The following is an 18,864-nucleotide window of genomic DNA, read 5'->3' as shown; positions in this document are numbered from 1 at the left end:
TGCATGTAAAAAACAATGAATGAAGACATGGCAACGCATGAATGTTTTGGACTGACGTGTAAACCTTTCTAAAAGTAATTAAAACCCTCCATTGTTTCATAATTATTCACTCTGGGGGTACCTCTGAATTGCATATCTTATGTTTTTTGTCTGATAGATAAGACTTGTTGCATGATTAAGTATTGTATTGATTTTCTTTTTTGAACTGCTCATCAGTAGACTTCTTTGCTCACTTACGCTCTCTGTTGGGCAATCTGTGATATAGCTGGTTTCTGTAAATTCACACACATTGAGAGATCAGTGATTTTTAGAATGTGGAAAGTGTGGTTCAGTCATAGAGCAAATAGTCGTCAATTCCTTGGGTTTATGGTATTATAAACCCTAAATTCATATTAACGTTTTGCTGTGTATTTGCCATCTTGGGTGTGGTAGCCTCATCTCAGTGGGTTGTATCTCTTAGCTCCGTCCCAAAAAACTTACCAAGTGAAACGAGATCAGCCAACATAAATACAAATGCTGCTGACATTCATCTGTATTTGTTTAAGTCTGAAATCCATCCATCTATATGATCTCGTATAGATATCTAATATGAGATAATTCAGTATGGAAAACAATTTTCTCCATCTGGAATCCTAAAATAAGTATTTTTAAAACAATTTCAATGTATAGTGGTGCCCCTTCTCTGGCATTCAGCCAGCCAGAATTTTTTTTTTATATACACTGGATCTTAACTTGACCACAAATGCACACTGAATTAGGTATTAGATTAAAAAATTAGATTATTTCAGTAAATGTTCCATATGATTGACAGGCGACCAATTCCTTTGCCTGAAGTCAGGTGGAATAAACTCAACCTTCTTGTAGAGGGGAATGAAAAAGTTTTATGGGGCCCCCTGAATCAAATCATGCATGTGTAGCACTTGAGATTTCGCCCTAAAATCTGTACCATAATTGAAAATTGTCATAACTTTCGAAATCGTGAATCCTCTCTGTCTACTACTTATCTTAAGGGTTAATTAAAGGTATGCTGGAGGTCATGGGGAAAGGTCAGAACTGGTTGCCAGAAAATTGCAGAGCAAGTCGAGACATACATATGGACAACACTGTAATTCCCCAAGAAGTGTGAGCTCTACAATTAACACGTGCATAATTTTGAATTGGAGTTAGAAACCAGGAGAGCATGTTAACGAGAAGAAAGATGGATTAGACAGGAGACCAAGATGAGCATCTACACAGATGTCCATCTTTTACCACTTATAATTCAAGGACAGATCACCGAGTCAGCAGCTTCCGAAGGGAAGCCCAGACTCTGCTTTCCCTAGCATCTTTATACAACTCCTCCAGGAGGATACCAAGGTGTTCCCCACCTAACCATGAGGTATAGGGCTTCCTCCAATAGCAAGGTTTCCCGGAACATCTCATGTCCCCTCAGAATCCTAATCAAATTCCCAAGCCCACTCGTGTGGTTTCGCTTAATGCAGAGCAGAGGCAGCTCTAGTCAAAGTCCCTCCCGGATGACCCCGCTTTTCATCTTATTTCTAATGGAGACCCCAAACCCTTGTACATATAGAGGACATTTCAGCGGATTGCAACTGTGTTTTTGTTCTTTTAGTCACATTCAGCCACTCGTCAATGCAGTGATACCTTACCTGGATTACTTGGGGCATGGTGATCAGTAAATCCTCATGATTGCAAGAAATTATGAATGTCTTCCCTGAAAGTGTTTGCATCAATCAATAATGAGTGATCCATGATGGAGGCGCGTATGGACGCAGCGGCTCTTTGCTCTGCAGTTTGGTTATGTTTTCTCAATAATGACCCTCGTATCTGTCATGTTATTTGGGATTTATGGTTCAAACGCAGACATTTTGCAGTGAAGCTTTAAATAATCTATTGACTGTTGAAAATTGGGTTGTTTGGTAGAATGAGCAAGTGATTTGCGTGCGTCTGTGTGCATTTGTGCAAAAGAGGGAGAATGGAGTTGGGGGGGGGCAAGAGAGAGAGTTCATGTGAGTGTTGGAGAGGAGTGGGGATAGCTGGGGAGGGCATTGGTGAATGGCTGTGCTATTGCATCCTCCCAGGAGACCTCTAAAACACATAGTCCCGTCGACACACTCTCGCACACGCAAACACACACACACACACTCGCGCTGGCTCCTGAACCCGCCTCCCTCATGCCCCTAAAACTCCCATCCCTTTGCCATACCTCCACATCTTCGCACCGCCCCTCCACTAAAGTCAGCACACACGCGCTCTTCTCTGCCAGACGCACCAAAAACACCGGAGTGTGTGTGTGTGTTCATGTGGGTCCAAGTTATTGCGCTCAGCTCAGCTCAGTGTGCGCATGGTTCTCGGGAGCATTCATTCAGGGGCCCGATGAAGGACAGCCAGGAACTCTCCAATGTGTGATTGTCCATCACCATTGCTCTCTGATTAGGGGCAATTCATGCCAAATTTTAGGCTGTGTTTTCGACCAACATCCAATATCCTCCCCCATCCCTTGAGGGAGTGGAGGCGTGCGAGAGAGGGACGTAAGGGAGAGTTGTCCGGACGCGCCGTGAAGCTGCGCGCCTTTTAGGCCGTGGCCTGAGCGCTGGATGCGAATGCGATGGATTAGCAGCAGTCTGGTTCCAACCGTGCTGTCTTTTCTCTTTCCATCTCTCCATCACGGGATTATTTCCACTCTCCACCAACTTCTCCTCCCAACCAAGCTGAGATGACAGAGGAGTGTGTGTTGCGGTGTGTGCTGATGCTCTGCTGTGTGCTCCTCTCAGCCAATGCCAGCAACTGGTTGTAAGTTCAAGTCCTATAGTTATTTATGTCCCCATTTAAATGCCAGTTTTCCTAAGTGATTTATATTCTTGATCGTCTCGGTCAGTTTGGCAAAGCTCTTCTTCATTTTCATCCTCCTTCAACTTATCAGGACTACACCTCGGGTTAATTGTTAAACAAGTATACACAGTCACACCCAGAGCAGAGACTTAATAAATCATTAAATCCGCTGCATGCACTCTCACTCCCAGCAAAAATAAAATTAATGTGTGTGACATGTCAATAATATGACTCGCCTTTTCCGTGCAATAATATGATTTAGATTATTTAAATAATTGCCAGTATAGATGAATGGAGGAAACTCTTTCCTACTAATAACCCAATTTGCAGATGAAGTGCATGAGTATACATGATCATATAAATTATACATATGTATTTAATATATATAATAAGAATTAATCGGAAAGTGGTAAGGGGGACATCCAAACACTTAAAGAAATGACTGTAATTTCTGATTGTGGAATGTGGAATAATGCTGTGTCATCTCTGGTTGTACAAATTCAGCAAGTGGACACCAATATGTGTTCCAAAATAAGGAATGCCCAATTTTAATAAGCCTTTTGCTATAACAGCTAAGCTGATTTTCCCTGTAAACTGGCTTCTCTGGTCGCACGCTCTCCACGCAGTCCGTGGGAGGTGGATGGGATGGTTTTGTGGGTTTCTTGCATTCCTCCGCACAATCTTCTTTTTCTTTTCTTTTTTTCTTTTTATACCTTTTTGCACTGCTCTCCCACATTTTATCTACTAACACATTTACAAGACACTTCTAATTTCATTTTGCGAAATCATGATGTCACACTTTTTTTTGACATATAGCTAATGTGATGCTGAGGATTTTATTCTCATTTTAGAGCATACTGCATTTCCATAATTTAAAATCAATCATTTATTTTCTTAATGTACTGTATGTACCCATCTTGGCATTGAAAAAGGCGTAAAAATGATATCAAGATTCAGTCCGAGAAGCCATGTGAAAGCTTTACCAAACACCTTGAACTCTGTCACGGATTGCAGAGTAATTGTGCTGTTTGTGACTGAAGGTGTGGTGACAGTAGGCATGTACAGGCAAGCTTGCGGAGCTGCCAGTCCGCTCACTGGGATTACTCCGCAGGGATTGCTCTGTGGACTGTACAAGCGGAAGCTTCACTTTCACCCTCCACGCATAGCGGCAGGTATAGGGAAGCCCGATACACAGGGTTTCAAAGGGTGAACTGATAAGTTGCAGATGCTTTCTCGTTCATTTGATTCATTCATTTTTCAACTGCTCATCCTCAGAAGGGTTGAGGGGGTGCTGGAGCATATCACAGCTGACTTCGGGCACCATTGACCCAAGCCAATCGTAGGGCACATGGAGACAGACAATCATTCACGATCTGGGCTCGAACCCTCGACGTCAGAACTGTGAGGCCCACGAGCTAACCACTCGTTCACCGAGCAGCCTAAAAACAAATGTTTTTTAATGCTTGGATACCCGTCAGATTTCAATAATTGACAATTCAATTTAATAATCAGTGTGAAGGATAATCTACTATGGAGATAAATTGTAAGTCAGATTCGATCATCACTTTAAAGAAATGGCCTAAATATGACTATTTTATACTTCCTGAAATGAGCAAATTGTGAGAAAAATCTTTTTACATTACAACCTGTGAAGTTGCTTCAAAGGAAACAAAAGACGGTCATGGGAATCTTGATAGAGCTTTCCGCAAATGTATGATTTATTTATTCTTTTCATCTGACGGTTATCAGAGTTCAACAAGAACGAAACAATCCAAAAACCTGTCTGTGTTTCTACTTCCCACTACATTTGCACAGAACAGAAGTCATCTCCTGGAAAGTTCTGATGGTGTAAAGTCGTCATAGTGATGCACTCCAATCCTCATTATACAAAGAGATGTTGTTGTTTTTTAATTATTTGCTTGACAGACCACATCATAGTGTAAGATAGAAAATGTATTTTGTCCTAGTGTTGCATTATTATCACTAATTGTAACACACAGTACCTTCAAACTGTTTTTATTTAATCAAGACAGCAACTCATATTTTAATTGAATCAAATAAATCATAAATTATTACCACATTTTCTTTAAGCCGCTTTGATGTTAATGAAAGCTAATATTGATACACTTTTAGTAATCACACACTTAATCTATGGTAACTATGGTTGCGCCTGTGTGAACATTTGATGTGCGCTGTGATTTAGAGAATGTGTTGGCAGCGAGATCATTTCGAAATATCGTGATTTACAATGGAAGATATTCAGTTATTTTTACAGTAGCGGTGTAAATGTTGGCTTGACACGGCCAAGTGCAGGTAACAACTGTGACGAAAAAGAATTTGGGCATGTGGGGGCCTCATTTCAATCTTGCGGGAGTCTTCAAGCCATATACAACAACTTCTGGTCAGGCCTACATAGGAGAGAAAATGTTATGTTATATGTTATAATGTTATATAAACGGCAAAAAATACTCTGAGGGGCCCGCTTAGACCTATTGCATATGCATGATTCCCTCCCAAATTTTAATGAATTTATATTTTTAAAACACGAGGGGATTGAGTCCCAAGTAATACATGTATTATTTTTCATTTTATCCTCCTGGTGATGCACTTCATTTAAAGATGGTCTAGATACAAGTCTTACAGTAAGGTTGATCAAAAACGCTTTGCCCAAATGCCACATTTTTCTTATATTATTATTTTTTTACTTTTTTATTGTCAAGATAATTCATTTCAGCTTCATGAATATAAATATTTTGGTGACAGACTTTGGGCTTCAACCGGAATTTTGTTGGGACAAAATGTTCATACTTTGGCCTACTTGTCCATCTGAACTTTTTGTTGGGGTTAAAGATATGCGATTTAACTGTTGACAGTTGCATGTCAACTCTTATTTAACATTGACTTGGATGTGGTTGGTCCATTTTCAACAATCGCCAGAATATGGAGATGTTTTTTTACTTCCCATCTTTTAATAGTCTCAATATTACAGTTCGGTTGTAGTACACACATTGGTCACAGTAAATGGAAACTATTTTACAATAATCTCCGTCAATCTTCTTTTTTTATTGAACAAAAAAATGGGCATCTGAACAGGCTGTGTCCACTTTTTTTTTATTTTCACTGTAAGTTTTATTCAACATCTGATCAGCATCATCCTCAAATATGTAGTTAACAATAAAGTGCACTGCAGGGAATGAGCACAAAAAGGCATTTTTAATACACAATACTGAATATAGATATAGTATACTGTATATTACACTTCAGTGCAACTCCAAGCTGTAATGGTTTGATTTCAATACAGATTTTATTGCTGCCATTTTCAGATTTTCCATCACCATGAAAGACATTCTTGTGTAATATATATATATATATATATATATATATATATATATATATATATATATATATATATATATATATATATATATATATATATATATATATATATATATATATATATATATATATATATATATATATATATATATATATATATATATATATATATATATATATATATATATATATATATATATATATATATATATATATATATATATATATATATATATATATATATATATATATATATATATATATATATATATAATGCACAAATATGCAATTAAGATTATTATGGTGTACATTCTCCAATGACCTATCGTGTAACACACCCTAACATACGTAACGTCTTTTTATGGTTGTTAAAAGTGTGGGAGGGATTCAAGGATAGTTGCCCTCCTCATCACTAAAAGTTTCAGTGTGTCCTTGAAAGAGTACCTGCTGTCTGTAGCTCAAGTATTTGGTCATAAGAACCTGTTTTGTTAAGCATGATATTACATAAATGTGTGTGATACTACAGTGTATACAAGAAATATCTCAACATTACTATGAATGCTGCTTTTCAATACTTCAGTGATTTAAATGACCGATGGGGAAAAAAATGGGTGATTTGTCACATGGTTTATCACCACTTTTTTTTTTCTTTTTAGAATATTACCATCCATAACCTTAATGTGTTATATTGAATGGTTCTAGCGAGCTCCTCCCTGTCAAAATGGATCTGATGATGGTAACGGGTTTTAAAAAACACATACCGACTGAATACTTAATAGTTGGGCTATCACCAAATAACTTAATTGACCAGTTTTAGGTTGAAAGGCTGTGGGGGATTCCAATTGGCTTCATTAGCGATAGGATACACTTGACTGGACACCGGCCAATTGTTAGACCTTAATCAATACAGCTAATTGAAATATAAATTAATATGATTCCAGAAAATACATTTTACATTGTTCCTTAATGCTTCTTTATTAATCCATAGGAAATCCATGCATGGTGGAATGTGGTGAAGAGGTTAAGATCACAAAACACATGTTTATATGAAGATTATATGGACAGATATTGCTATTACAATACAACAATGTCCCTTAACGTATACCAAGAGTAGCACTGAAGCGTTTTACGTGTTTCACTGTTGACTCCAATGTGTGTGTGAGCACTGAGACACATGTCCTGTATAACCATGGTGAGGTGCTAAAGAGATGGCAGGGTAACCAGAGAAAGCGGAGACCTTGGCAGTACATGCTGGCGCCTCACACTTTGTTCACATTCACATGACTGCAATGAGGTTGTGACATGTTATTTCAAGCCCTCTTGTCACCGCAGTGTGTGCAATTATCATGGCACACTTGAATCAGTGGGGGAATCGCTCAGGATGACCAGATTAGGACTAGGATTAGTAGAGGGCAGATCATACTGACGGGGAAAGAGCGGGTGGCCGTCCCCCGTGAAAGATGAGATACAATTGTGGTACACCACAGAGAAGTGCGCCAGTCTTTCAGGAGACATAACACACCCTCTGGCGGCGACGTCGGAGGGCTAACGCTCTCCGACGACAATGGCTGTGAACAGCTGATTGTAGCCTTGCTGCACACCATTCCATCTGTTGCATGCCGCCGCTTAGATACGATGTGACTTTCACTCAGATTGTATTTAAAGGAAAATAGAATTTAGATATCGGCTTGTCTGGAAGGTGACATCCAGAAATGGGAGGAAAAAATGACATAGTCAAGAACTCCTACATCCATTTGGCAACTATCGTACTTTTCACACTATAAATCACACGTATAAAGGTGCATTTTTGATCAGAAACCAAGATATGACATCATACGTTAAAGTCATAAGAATAATACATTATAGAGTACTTTTTGTCTGATGCCTCTCCTGTAAAAGTGCAAATGACAAGGTCTTCACCCCATTGAACAGTTACCATCTGAAGCAAGGGTCCTCAAATGTTATACTTTATGTACACAGTGAACATAAATGTCTCCCAGGGTGTGCGCTTTGTTCCATTGCGGCCACCATCAACCGCTATATACTGCAAGGTGCTGTGAGTCACTTTCATTTTTTTTTCTGTTATGACTCAATGGAGGGTGTGGGGTTGCGGCAAGTTTGCATGTTCTCCTCGGTCATGCATGGTTTTTCTGTGGATGTTCCGATTTCCTCCCACATAATCAAACTGGTTAACTATGGTAAATTGCTTTGATTGGTATGAGTGTGAGCTGGAATGGTTGTCCGTCTCATTGTGCCCTGCGATTGGCTGGCAACCAATTCAGGATGTCCATGGTTTACTGAGTGAAAAATGTAAATATCAATCTTACTTGTGACTTGTATTTCTTTTTGCGTTCTTCTCTCGTGTCTCATGAGAGAATGAGTAGGACATTACAGAGCCAAAATGCATGATATTGCTTCCAATTTACACATACTATCTATCCTTAGTGTGTAAACCCATATCTGACCTTCTCATGACCTTCCTCCACATTTCACCTGGTCTTACATGGAAAGTCTCCGGTATAAAGAAGGAGACTGAGCAGTGATGAAGTGAGAACCAAATATGTATTCTAGCCTCCTGCACAGAAAGGTCTTTATCCATACAAATATGTGTGTACAACACATAGTTTACATGTGTGATAACTGTGTAAATAGAAAGCTTGATGGGTCGTGTCCAAACTTGCCCACTTTGCATGAATGATCGCAGGCAAGGACATTTTCTCATCTCACCAATGAATGAATGTGAATTCTCATAACTTGAGGAAAAGTTCCTCTTATTTCAAAAGTTGTTCTCTTAAGCTGTCTGATTCATTGCATACAATTTCTAAAATATTTCTACTTCGTTTTGAGGAACAAGGCATGTGCTTATCAAGTCTCTCTTTAGAATATTAATGTTTTTGGTCTGTTGTTCTTTGACATCTTGGACGTGTGTGTGGGTGTGCATGTATGTTAAGCAACTTAATGTCATTGGAGGATACTTAACCTGCAAATGATGCTCACTTTTCTGATGCTATCTCTGTTTTTGTCCTTTCCATTCAATTTGCCTTCTCTCAGATTTATTGCATAATTAAACGTCAGTTTCGGAGTTTCAGTGAAGGGGGATTTACATCATGGCTAACTTAAAAGAAACTTAAAACTTAGTAATTGAATATTTTATTATTTTCCATCATTCTGATATGTATTACAACAAATACAAAACTTACGTTTCAAATACCAATACTTGATGATGTTTTTTCACCCAACGTGTGAGGTAGTTAGATTACCCAGGAAAAACATACCAACAAGTGAAACCCATATAAAGAAAAAGCTTAGAGCTGTGATTCTAACCATAGCTTTTTAAGTGCGAGGCAGAAGAAGCTAACCACATTTTCCACCATGGCACTACCATCACATCACTTTACTTAAAATATTCCAGCACACATTATACAAAGAAATGGTAACAGGTACACGGTACAGCCAAGTTTAGAAACAATGGATTTAGAAGCAATCAGCTGTTCACAGCTGTTGTGTCCGGGGGAAATAAAGACTTGTAACATGGCAGGCAGTGTTAACGTTACATCACCTGAAATACCTCAGAGGCCGCATTCAACTCCAGCGTAATGTGAAGTTTAAAAAGCAACCTAATGGCACTGGAACAAGCTGCAGCCGATTCGTGTAATACGCACAATGATTTCTCTAGCCTTATAGGGCGATACAACGGAAACGAAGCAAGAGGTTAGGCCATGGATTTTACTGCTTTTAATTTATTTTCCTAAATTGGCACGAAGCGAGGATTTCTGAATGTGTCTGTGTTTCTGCGTTAGGGCTTGTGGTGTTGGCAGGCTGCGTTATTTTTAGGGTGCAATGAGCTCTCGTGGAGCCACCAGAATATAAATAAACTCAGACATACGTGTAAGCATATAAACATATTAGCAAATAAACAAAGAAATATTACCATAGTATCGAGATGGCATTACAAGTTCTCACCTATTTACAAATCTTGACTTTATCGATTTGATTTCTCAAGTGAATGACTTAAAGTAAACAGAACATCCAGATGGACTTAAATGAGGAGGATGTCGAAGGTACCACAAGAAACTAGAAAGGCAGTGCCCTCTACAGGTTTTAACATCTCTTGAGCCTATAGAGTGGAGTGGTACGATTTTAATTCGTAATGTGTTTCATTCAAAATGCCACAGATTTTTTCATTCGTTCATTTTCAAAACCGTTTTATAATCATTAGTGTCGCTGGGGTGCTGGAGCCTATCCCAGCTCACTTCACGCCAGAGGCAGGGGACACCCTGAATCGGTGGCCAACCATTCTTTCTTTTTTGTCTGGAGTCTCCAAGAAAAAGTTAGATAATAGCAAGTTGATTCTAGATAGATCTGTAGTTTGGGTTAGTGACCAGGCATAGGTGGATGAGTGGACTACAAGTCAACCTTAGAATTGAAAGTTATTGGATTTGACTTTTTGCTCCAACACCCTTATGAGTGGTTTACATGATTGCATGTTTTTTTGTCTACCAAAATATTCTGGCCTCCCAACGCAATGCAAAAGTATGTATGTTAGATTAATTTAAGGCTATAAAGATATGACAATGAGTGGGAATAGTTGTTGCGGATAGAGTTTACATAGGTTCCATTTCACCAATAATGTTAATGAAGACAAGTCAGATGAAAATTTGAGCCATGGCTTAAAAGGTCATTTGTCTTGTTGTGTTTTCTTCCGCTGACTTGCAACCAATTTTAATGAATGTATGAAAATATGTGGGTTTTTGACCATTACGGATGAATTTCCTGCTTTAATAACATTGCACGGATGCTATTTTTCTCACGGTGCCCTACCGTTCTTATGTTTGCTGGTATGTTCAGTCTAAGATAGCAACGTGTGTCATAAAAGTCTCTTCTGTTTGGATTTATCTTGTATTTTCATAAGGCTGTCGTGGGGGTTCTAAGTGGGAGGCTTGGTTCAGTCCACCTGGACTGCAGGGCATTCACAGGCCGCTTGTGTGTTTGTGTTGCATTACACGTCGCGGCCTTCACAACACCACTGGCTCCACTGGGTTTAGGCTCATAGGATTTATGCACCGGAGGCTGAAAGAGAAAAAGGGGACGGGGGAAGAGACACAAGCTGATGGTGTGTGTGTGTGTGTGTGTGTGTGTGTTGTTCTGCCCTTCTATGGGTTGACTCCTCTGCCTGTTGGGTGAGGTGTTTTGTTAACCTCGTCTCAGGGAAGCAAGGGTATACGCAGCAGAATGCAGATAACAGGATGGAGGCCTGAAAATGAAACACAATTGCTCAAGGTCTGTCTGTTCCCATCCCGTGAGTTTACATGAAACGCATAATCTTCCAAAATACAAATGTAAATAGGTTCGTTTTAAAATGTAATAACAAACTCTAACTGAAATAAATTGGATTCAGCCTGACGAAGACCCCGGAATATGCAATCAGAGGGGGGATTACTGTATTTACATATGTTATGTAAGATATGGGAAATCATGATATGTAAATACTGTAGTGTTGGATAATAACTTTTACGAAACTTTGGTTGTTCTGTTATGATCATTTCTTGATCTATGTTGATTCATTTTTGCTCATATTTGGATTTGCATAACATAGATTTTAAGGTTGCCTTAAAAACTGGTTACTTTAATAATGGAGGGTTTCTAAGAAGATCCCAATAAACTCTGAGGTCACTTCCAAGTGTGTACTGTATATTGGCGGATATGCTGAGATGCTGTGGAGTGGCAAAGAGTAGGGTTATCAGAGTGACGAGTGGTGAATACTCACATTGTCTAGTTGAGTAGAGCACAGCCTTCAAAGAGGAGGATTATCTCCACTGTTGAGAGGATGAGATGAGATGAGAGGAGAGGGGAACTGGAAAGAAAGAGGTGTTTCACCTCCCAAACTGTTGAAAGCTTCAGGGGAAATTATCCATTTTTGTTAATGCTGAAGCTTCTTATTATGCCAAAAAGACCATGATCATGACCTGTGAGGGTTTTTTGTTGTTGTTGTTGTCCATAGTGATGCTATTTCCCATCTTACATGATGGCATTTATTACTGGACTGGCAATCCTAATGAAAAAAGTTAAATATGAGGATATTCCATGCTATACTATGCCATTTTATGGGGTACTGTTATTATTATTATTATCCCCAGAAGTATGGAAATTGAGATTCTTAGTTTTTGGAGTATCCCTGGAAAGTGCTATCAATAATGTCTGAAGAATTCCCCAAGCCTGGGATATGTGCCATTCAATTGCACTGAGACTGACACTCAAGGGCTTTGCAGAGGTATGTGTGGTCTTGGGAACTCATAACCCACTCCTCATAAAACAGGCATCAGAAACCTTAAGGAAAACCATGTCTACTGAAACAGAATAACAGTGTTGAAGTTAGTTTGACGGCCATTTGTACGGGGTGGAAAGTGTACCACAAAAATCTACTCAAGTCAAAGTTTTGTTACCTTGGTGATATCTTTTTTTTCTCAAAGTAAAAGCACTGGTGTAAAAATCAACTCCATTCAATTTTAAAAGTAGTTCATTTAGCCATGGTTATTCCACCTAATTTTGCAGAAGACTGAATTGGCTCAGGTAAAGGTTGAAATGGCTTTTTCTTGCATTCACAAGAGTTTATTTGTCACGTAAAAACAGTTGTCTGCTATCCAGGATGGTTACATTTATAACCACATATTTGTTTGTATAACCAAAATGTAGAGGAATCTATATGGCTTAGCAACTAATAACAGCTGGATGTTTCTATACATTCGCCTGAATGAAAAGGAGAGATTAATATAAAGTGATGGCATCTAAATTGTTGTATATGGTGACATTAAATGAGCTCTGATTGTGCTTGTTTAATTTAAAAAGCACTCAATAACCATTAAATGGCTGTTTCTTGGCATACTTTTGGATCTTTCATCGTAGCACTTTTGCCCATATAATAGCTTTTTCAACATTTCAGACTCAACAAGCAATCAAGTATGATGTGAGGAACCTTTGAGGATTCAGACAGTACATAATCAAGGCTCTGACCTCAAAGGGGGATTCAGTGTCGGAAATTGTCAAAGCCTATTTCTGTAAAGCACAGCTGGGCCTAGAGATATGAGAGTGAAGTGAGTCGGGGCGGTTGCCTTCATGTGTGTGTGTGCGCGGGAGTGTGTGTGTGTGTGTGTGTGTGTGTGTGTGTGTAAGTCAGGGCAACAAGACCGATGTCCTTTTCTCACACGTCTTCGATTGTGTGTGTATGCTGTATATCTTTCTGACCTGTCTGGCCTAGAGGTGGTGTCTGTGATAAAACACTTTCCCTCCTCACAGTGTACTCACAACCTGATCTTCATCAAAACATTCTCACAGCATCATGGGAACTGAGCCTGCCCGACATAATCTGAATGGTGCTTTTAAGTAAAATCACACATCCATTCTTCAACTAAACGAGTTGTATTTCGTTTGTTTTATTCAAGCTCCAATTAAGGGGTGGGATTTTTTTTTTAAATTATTTTTCCGGTGGAAATTAAATGGCAGCCCAAATACTTGCTCTGCTGTTCTAATCCATAATTTTTTTCTCATTTAAACAATTACATCGGCTTCTCACAGTTTTGTCAAAAACATTATTTTGGACTAATGAGGTAGCTCTCTTATTTATTTTGTATTCATATTTTCCTATATGTTTTTTTCCCTCTACTTTCTTACTGATGAGCATACAACGCGTGCATCTAATTTATGTTGATTATCTTTGTATTATATTTGAACCCAGTTTATTATAAAATTAATACTTTTGTTTAATGCAAATAGCTAATATTTTACCTCAAGGAAACATGTCTTGGAAATAAGAACATTGCTAATTTGTCAATACAATTGATTTTTTTTAATGTAATCTGGGATTAAACACTTTCTGTGGTTGATGTCCTTTAATTGTTCCTTCGCAACAAGGGCTGTTGATTAAATGGTTTCCATTTATTCTGGTTTCCCTCCCATCAGGTACCTGGCTAAACTATCGTCAGTCGGAAGCATCCGGGATGAAGAGACGTGTGAGAGGTTACGAGGACTCATTCAGAGACAGGTGCTTAGTTTTACGCCATAGAAGCAATACAGCTGAATTATTTTAACTGACAAATTGGTTGATGTATTCTAACCTGATAAAGTCATTTTTATTGTAGCCGTATGTTCTCATTTTTCTACGCTGCCATGTCGTTTTCCCCCTGCTTACTGCAATTCCTTTTCTTCCACAATTTTTCTCTGCAGGTTCAGATCTGTAAGCGCAGTGTAGAGGTGATGGATGCAGTACGGCGAGGTGCTCAGCTAGCGATAGATGAGTGTCAGTTCCAGTTCCGTAACCGTCGGTGGAATTGCTCTACTCTAGAGAGCATGCCCGTGTTTGGAAAAGTCGTCACTCAGGGTAAGTTTTGTTCCATTCAAAGTCCTAAGCAAAATTCATTTAAAATCTCCTTCATCAGCCTCTCTTCATTTTGATCAATCTGTGTGTAATAAATCAATCTGGCTACATCTATGTGTGTGTGTGTTTCAGGGACCCGTGAGGCTGCTTTTGTGTATGCCATCTCAGCAGCCAGTGTGGCGTTTGCGGTCACAAGGGCCTGCAGCAGCGGAGAGCTTGAAAAATGTGGCTGTGACCACAATGTACATGGAGTCAGTCCAGAGGGTATGGAAGCACTCCCTCTCGTGTGCAAATACACACACACACACACACACACACACACACACACACACACACACACACACACACACACAAAAGGCCAAGCACATCTGATCAGTGATAGTTTAAACATTTGAAGAGAACATCTGTTACATAATATCATTTGTAACGATATATAAAAGTGTTTTTTTTTTTTTTAAATAACGCCAATAGTTGAATTCATCGACGATAAAGTCGTAGAGAAGTAAAAATAGCACCGGGAGTTCAAGAACAAATCTTTTGCTTAAATGTGCATTAACTAAAAGTGGTGCTGGTGTGATTATCACAGGCTTATTATCACTGACTCAGTGTTGTGCTGGTGTTAGACTGTGGTTGCAGCCAGACAGCAAAACAATGAGACCTCTTATAAGTCAAATGCAAAGCTGCTGACTTGTGGGTAATGGTTTGCTGCTTCAACACTATGAGGATCACCTCAGACATTTCTAAATGTCATTTAATACAGTATTTTTAGGGGGGGTTGGATTTTTTTTTTTTTTTTGGTGCTGTATTTTAATGATATTCTAATGTCTTGTCACAGGATTCCAGTGGTCGGGCTGCAGTGACAATATTGCTTACGGGGTGGCTTTTTCTCAGTCCTTTGTGGATGTGAGGGAGAGGAGTAAGGGCCAGGCCTCCAGTCGGGCCCTCATGAACCTCCATAACAATGAGGCAGGCAGGAAGGTAACTCGGGCCTTCACTTGTAATGTCATATTTTCACAAGAGTCACGTGCAAAGTCACCCTCTTCACTTTCGACACTATGAAGTTATATTGTTTGATAGCTGCTCTGTTGATTATGTTTCAATGAAATAACTCTTCCTCTGTGGCATCTTTACAGGCCATCCTGGCTCACATGCGTGTTGAGTGCAAATGCCACGGCGTGTCAGGCTCGTGTGAAGTGAAAACCTGCTGGAAAGCCATGCCGCCCTTCCGCAAGGTGGGCAACATCATCAAAGAGAGGTTTGACGGTGCCACAGAGGTGGAGCAGCGCAAAATGGGCTCAGCCAAAGTCTTGGTGCCTCGTAACTCCCAGTTCAAACCTCATACTGATGAGGATCTGGTCTACTTGGAACCAAGTCCGGATTTCTGCGACCGCGACCCCCGCACCCCGGGTATGCTGGGCACGGTGGGCCGCGAGTGTAACCGAACCTCAAAGGCCATTGACGGCTGTGAGCTGATGTGTTGCGGCCGTGGTTTTCAGACGCAGGAAGTTGAGGTCGTGGACAGGTGCAGCTGCAAGTTTCACTGGTGCTGTTACGTCAAGTGCAAACAGTGCCGTAAAATGGTGGCCATGCACACTTGCCGATGATGAAATGAGCGCCGCCGCTGACAAACGGAACAAATTATGAAGTGCCCGCCTGTGCCGGATGGGACCAACGTTTCAATGGAACCAAGCCGAGTAGCGGACGTGTGCTTGTTTGTCATGCTGTTTGTGTCTTCTCAGTTAGAACGCATTGTCTCCCTCCCTCTACTCCTTATTATAATGTTTAACTTATTTGTTGAGACTGAGGATCTTATCTGGGATTGACTAAGAAGGAGGGAGCAGACTAGCACAGATAAGGAGGGACAAACAACATGCATGGATGGATGTGGTTAAGAGCTTTGGGTCTCAAAGCGGGGCAGTTGGCCCCTGTCCTCACTGCTGCTGCTGCTGCTGCTTCAGGAACTTGATCAGAGTGCTGTGAGTCAAGGATGCGTCCAAAAAAAGAAGTCAAACTGCAAATATTGCACCATTTTGTACAGTGGGGAAAATAAGTATTTAGTCAACCACCAATTGTCCAAGTTCTCCTCCGAGTTGGGACCACAGTAACAAGGCTTCTGTCAGTAACACAATGCGCCGCCAGGGACTCGAATCATATACTGCCAGACGTGCCTCCCTGGTGAAGCCAGTACGCATCTAGTCCCGTTTGCAGTTCGCTAGAGAGCATTTGGATCTCCTTCCATCAGCAAGCACAATGAAGATGGAACATGGCTGGGTCTTTTAGCATGACAATGATCCCAAACATACAGTCAGGGCAACAAAGGAGTGCCCTCATAAGAAGCATTTCAAGGTCTTGGAGTGGCCTAGTCAGTCTCCAGATCTCAATCCCATCAAAAATCTGTGAAGGGAGTTGAAAATCCGTGTTCCCCAATAACAGCCCCAAAACAGCACTGCTCTAGAGAACAATTACAAGCCTCTGTAATCTTTTCAAGTAGCATAAGTTGCACAATTGGTGGTTGACTAAGTACTTATTGTACATGGAATTTATCATCGTTTTTTCCGTGTGTGCATGGCTGCACTGAGCTAGGATTTTGTGACTTAAAGTTGCGTATTTGGCACTGGGCGGTGCCATAATGTTACTCCGCGTAGACTCACACGCAAACATGTTCTTGTCTCATGGAGGCTGTTGAATGACAAGTGAAAGCCACTATCATCGCCATCTGTCTTTCTTTAAAGCCATGGGCACTAATGTTGCAAAATAAAGATAAAAAACAACTGTTCGGAAATAGTTGCTCTAAAAGTGAGAAAATAACACAAACCGTGTCGACATTAGGATTTTTTTCACAGAAAAATATTTCTACAGTAATCCCCCGTTGTACACTGTTCCGCTCAATATCCGCGAAAAGGCCCAAAACTGTAAAGAACTGGGTTTTACCGTGAAAAAAAAAAGTCCACAGTAATCCCCCGTCGTTCACTGTGCCCCGGAAATCCGCTATAGGCCAAAAAAGCAAAAATTGAAGAAACACATTTTCTGTTTTTTTTTGTTTTGTTTTCACGGATTTTGTGGAACACCGCAAAAAATGAGGGAATACTGGATAAAATTGATTGTTACAATGTAAACAAAAACTCAGTAGTGTATAAACAAAATAACTACATGAATTAGGTCACCAAATGCAGTGGCACTGAACTTAATTAGATATACTGCATTTAGTTTATTGCCATACGTGGAAATTAGCTTCATTCGACATTTACGAGTTTTGAAATGTGTATGAAAAACCTATTCAAATTAGCAAATTGTGAATGATCATTCACATTGTATACAACTGTTGATGGTTAATGGTAAAAAAAAAAGAAATATAAGCACACATTTCTGGTAGGTCGTCCTTGATTGGGGCACCGTCCTCCTCTTTTATGGGTTACACTGATTTACATGTATAAAACACATCCAAATTTGTTTTTACAAATTTAACCATAAGATAAAACAGAACTATACTCTAACTTAATTCAACCTCCATCAGATTAGGCAATTATTTATCTCTTTGTTTGTTCCATTGTTTGGCAAAATACACAAATCTGTATTAAACACAATGAAAACATTAAGATAATAAAAAAGACTATGATGTCTGCCAATTGGTTGGTGAGTATTTTCACCATGCATGATGACCGAAGCACTTTCTCTCCAACCGCACATAAAGCCTTCACCCCCGCAGCATTAGACACGTGACCATGTATGAGCAACTTGTACTACCAAAAAAGCCACGCTTGCCTATAATAATGTGCTATCATTATAATAATCATAATGTAGATTTGTAAAGACTTATACACTGAAGATTATACTGCCTGTGAATGTATGTTCATGCTGAATATATGCTGCCAAATACATATGTTGTCACTGACTGCTCTTCCTAAATGCATGTATGAAATGAAGGCAAAAGGAAAAATAAGAAAAATGATGACGAAAAATAACAGCTCCACCACTAAGCTCACACTTTTCTTGGCATTTGCAAACCATTTGGGGATGAAAAATAATGATATGTTACTGAAACTGTGACCATTATGAAACTAACCATCAGAGGATTACTGAGTCAAGGTGAGCTACAGTATGTTCAACTGCAAAAACCCTTGTCCATATATACGAAATTGAATGTTTTTCCACAAGCAAATTTCATTTTAAAATGTAACTATCACCAAATGAGCATACGCCAATAAGCTACAAGATTACCCATCAAATTACTATTATAACCATTGTAGTTAGTTTCCATATATCGAATCATATGACCACAGAACCACAAAGAGAAGCAGAATGGCCGCTCACTGTCTGGTCTGTGT

At 39.6% G+C, this 18,864-nt stretch overlaps 1 protein-coding gene across 2 annotated transcripts in view; it reads left to right on the top strand.

Moving 5' to 3' along the window:
* wnt4 (wingless-type MMTV integration site family, member 4) overlaps positions 1 to 17,879 on the top strand; it is a 48,710-nt gene extending 30,831 nt beyond the window's left edge. The window contains exons 1-6 of one of the 2 annotated variants that reach the window (XM_077725859.1): positions 2,248 to 2,793; positions 14,125 to 14,206; positions 14,389 to 14,542; positions 14,672 to 14,803; positions 15,375 to 15,517; positions 15,673 to 17,879. In XM_077725859.1, the coding sequence (XP_077581985.1) occupies positions 2,717 to 2,793; positions 14,125 to 14,206; positions 14,389 to 14,542; positions 14,672 to 14,803; positions 15,375 to 15,517; positions 15,673 to 16,143 (1,059 nt within the window). In that variant the 5' untranslated portion in view covers positions 2,248 to 2,716 and the 3' untranslated portion in view covers positions 16,144 to 17,879. Of the gene's footprint in view, positions 1 to 2,247; positions 2,794 to 14,124; positions 14,207 to 14,388; positions 14,543 to 14,671; positions 14,804 to 15,374; positions 15,518 to 15,672 lie in introns of those variants that run through there. The other variant, XM_077725860.1, reaches the window with a different exon arrangement.
* Positions 17,880 to 18,864: the final 985 nt, after the last annotated feature.

The sequence above is a fragment of the Stigmatopora nigra genome, chromosome 10 (assembly GCF_051989575.1).
Source record: "Stigmatopora nigra isolate UIUO_SnigA chromosome 10, RoL_Snig_1.1, whole genome shotgun sequence".
Classification (NCBI taxonomy): domain Eukaryota; kingdom Metazoa; phylum Chordata; class Actinopteri; order Syngnathiformes; family Syngnathidae; genus Stigmatopora; species Stigmatopora nigra.
The sequence above is the reverse complement of the archived record's forward strand: the minus strand, read 5'-3'. Positions and strand labels throughout refer to the sequence as shown.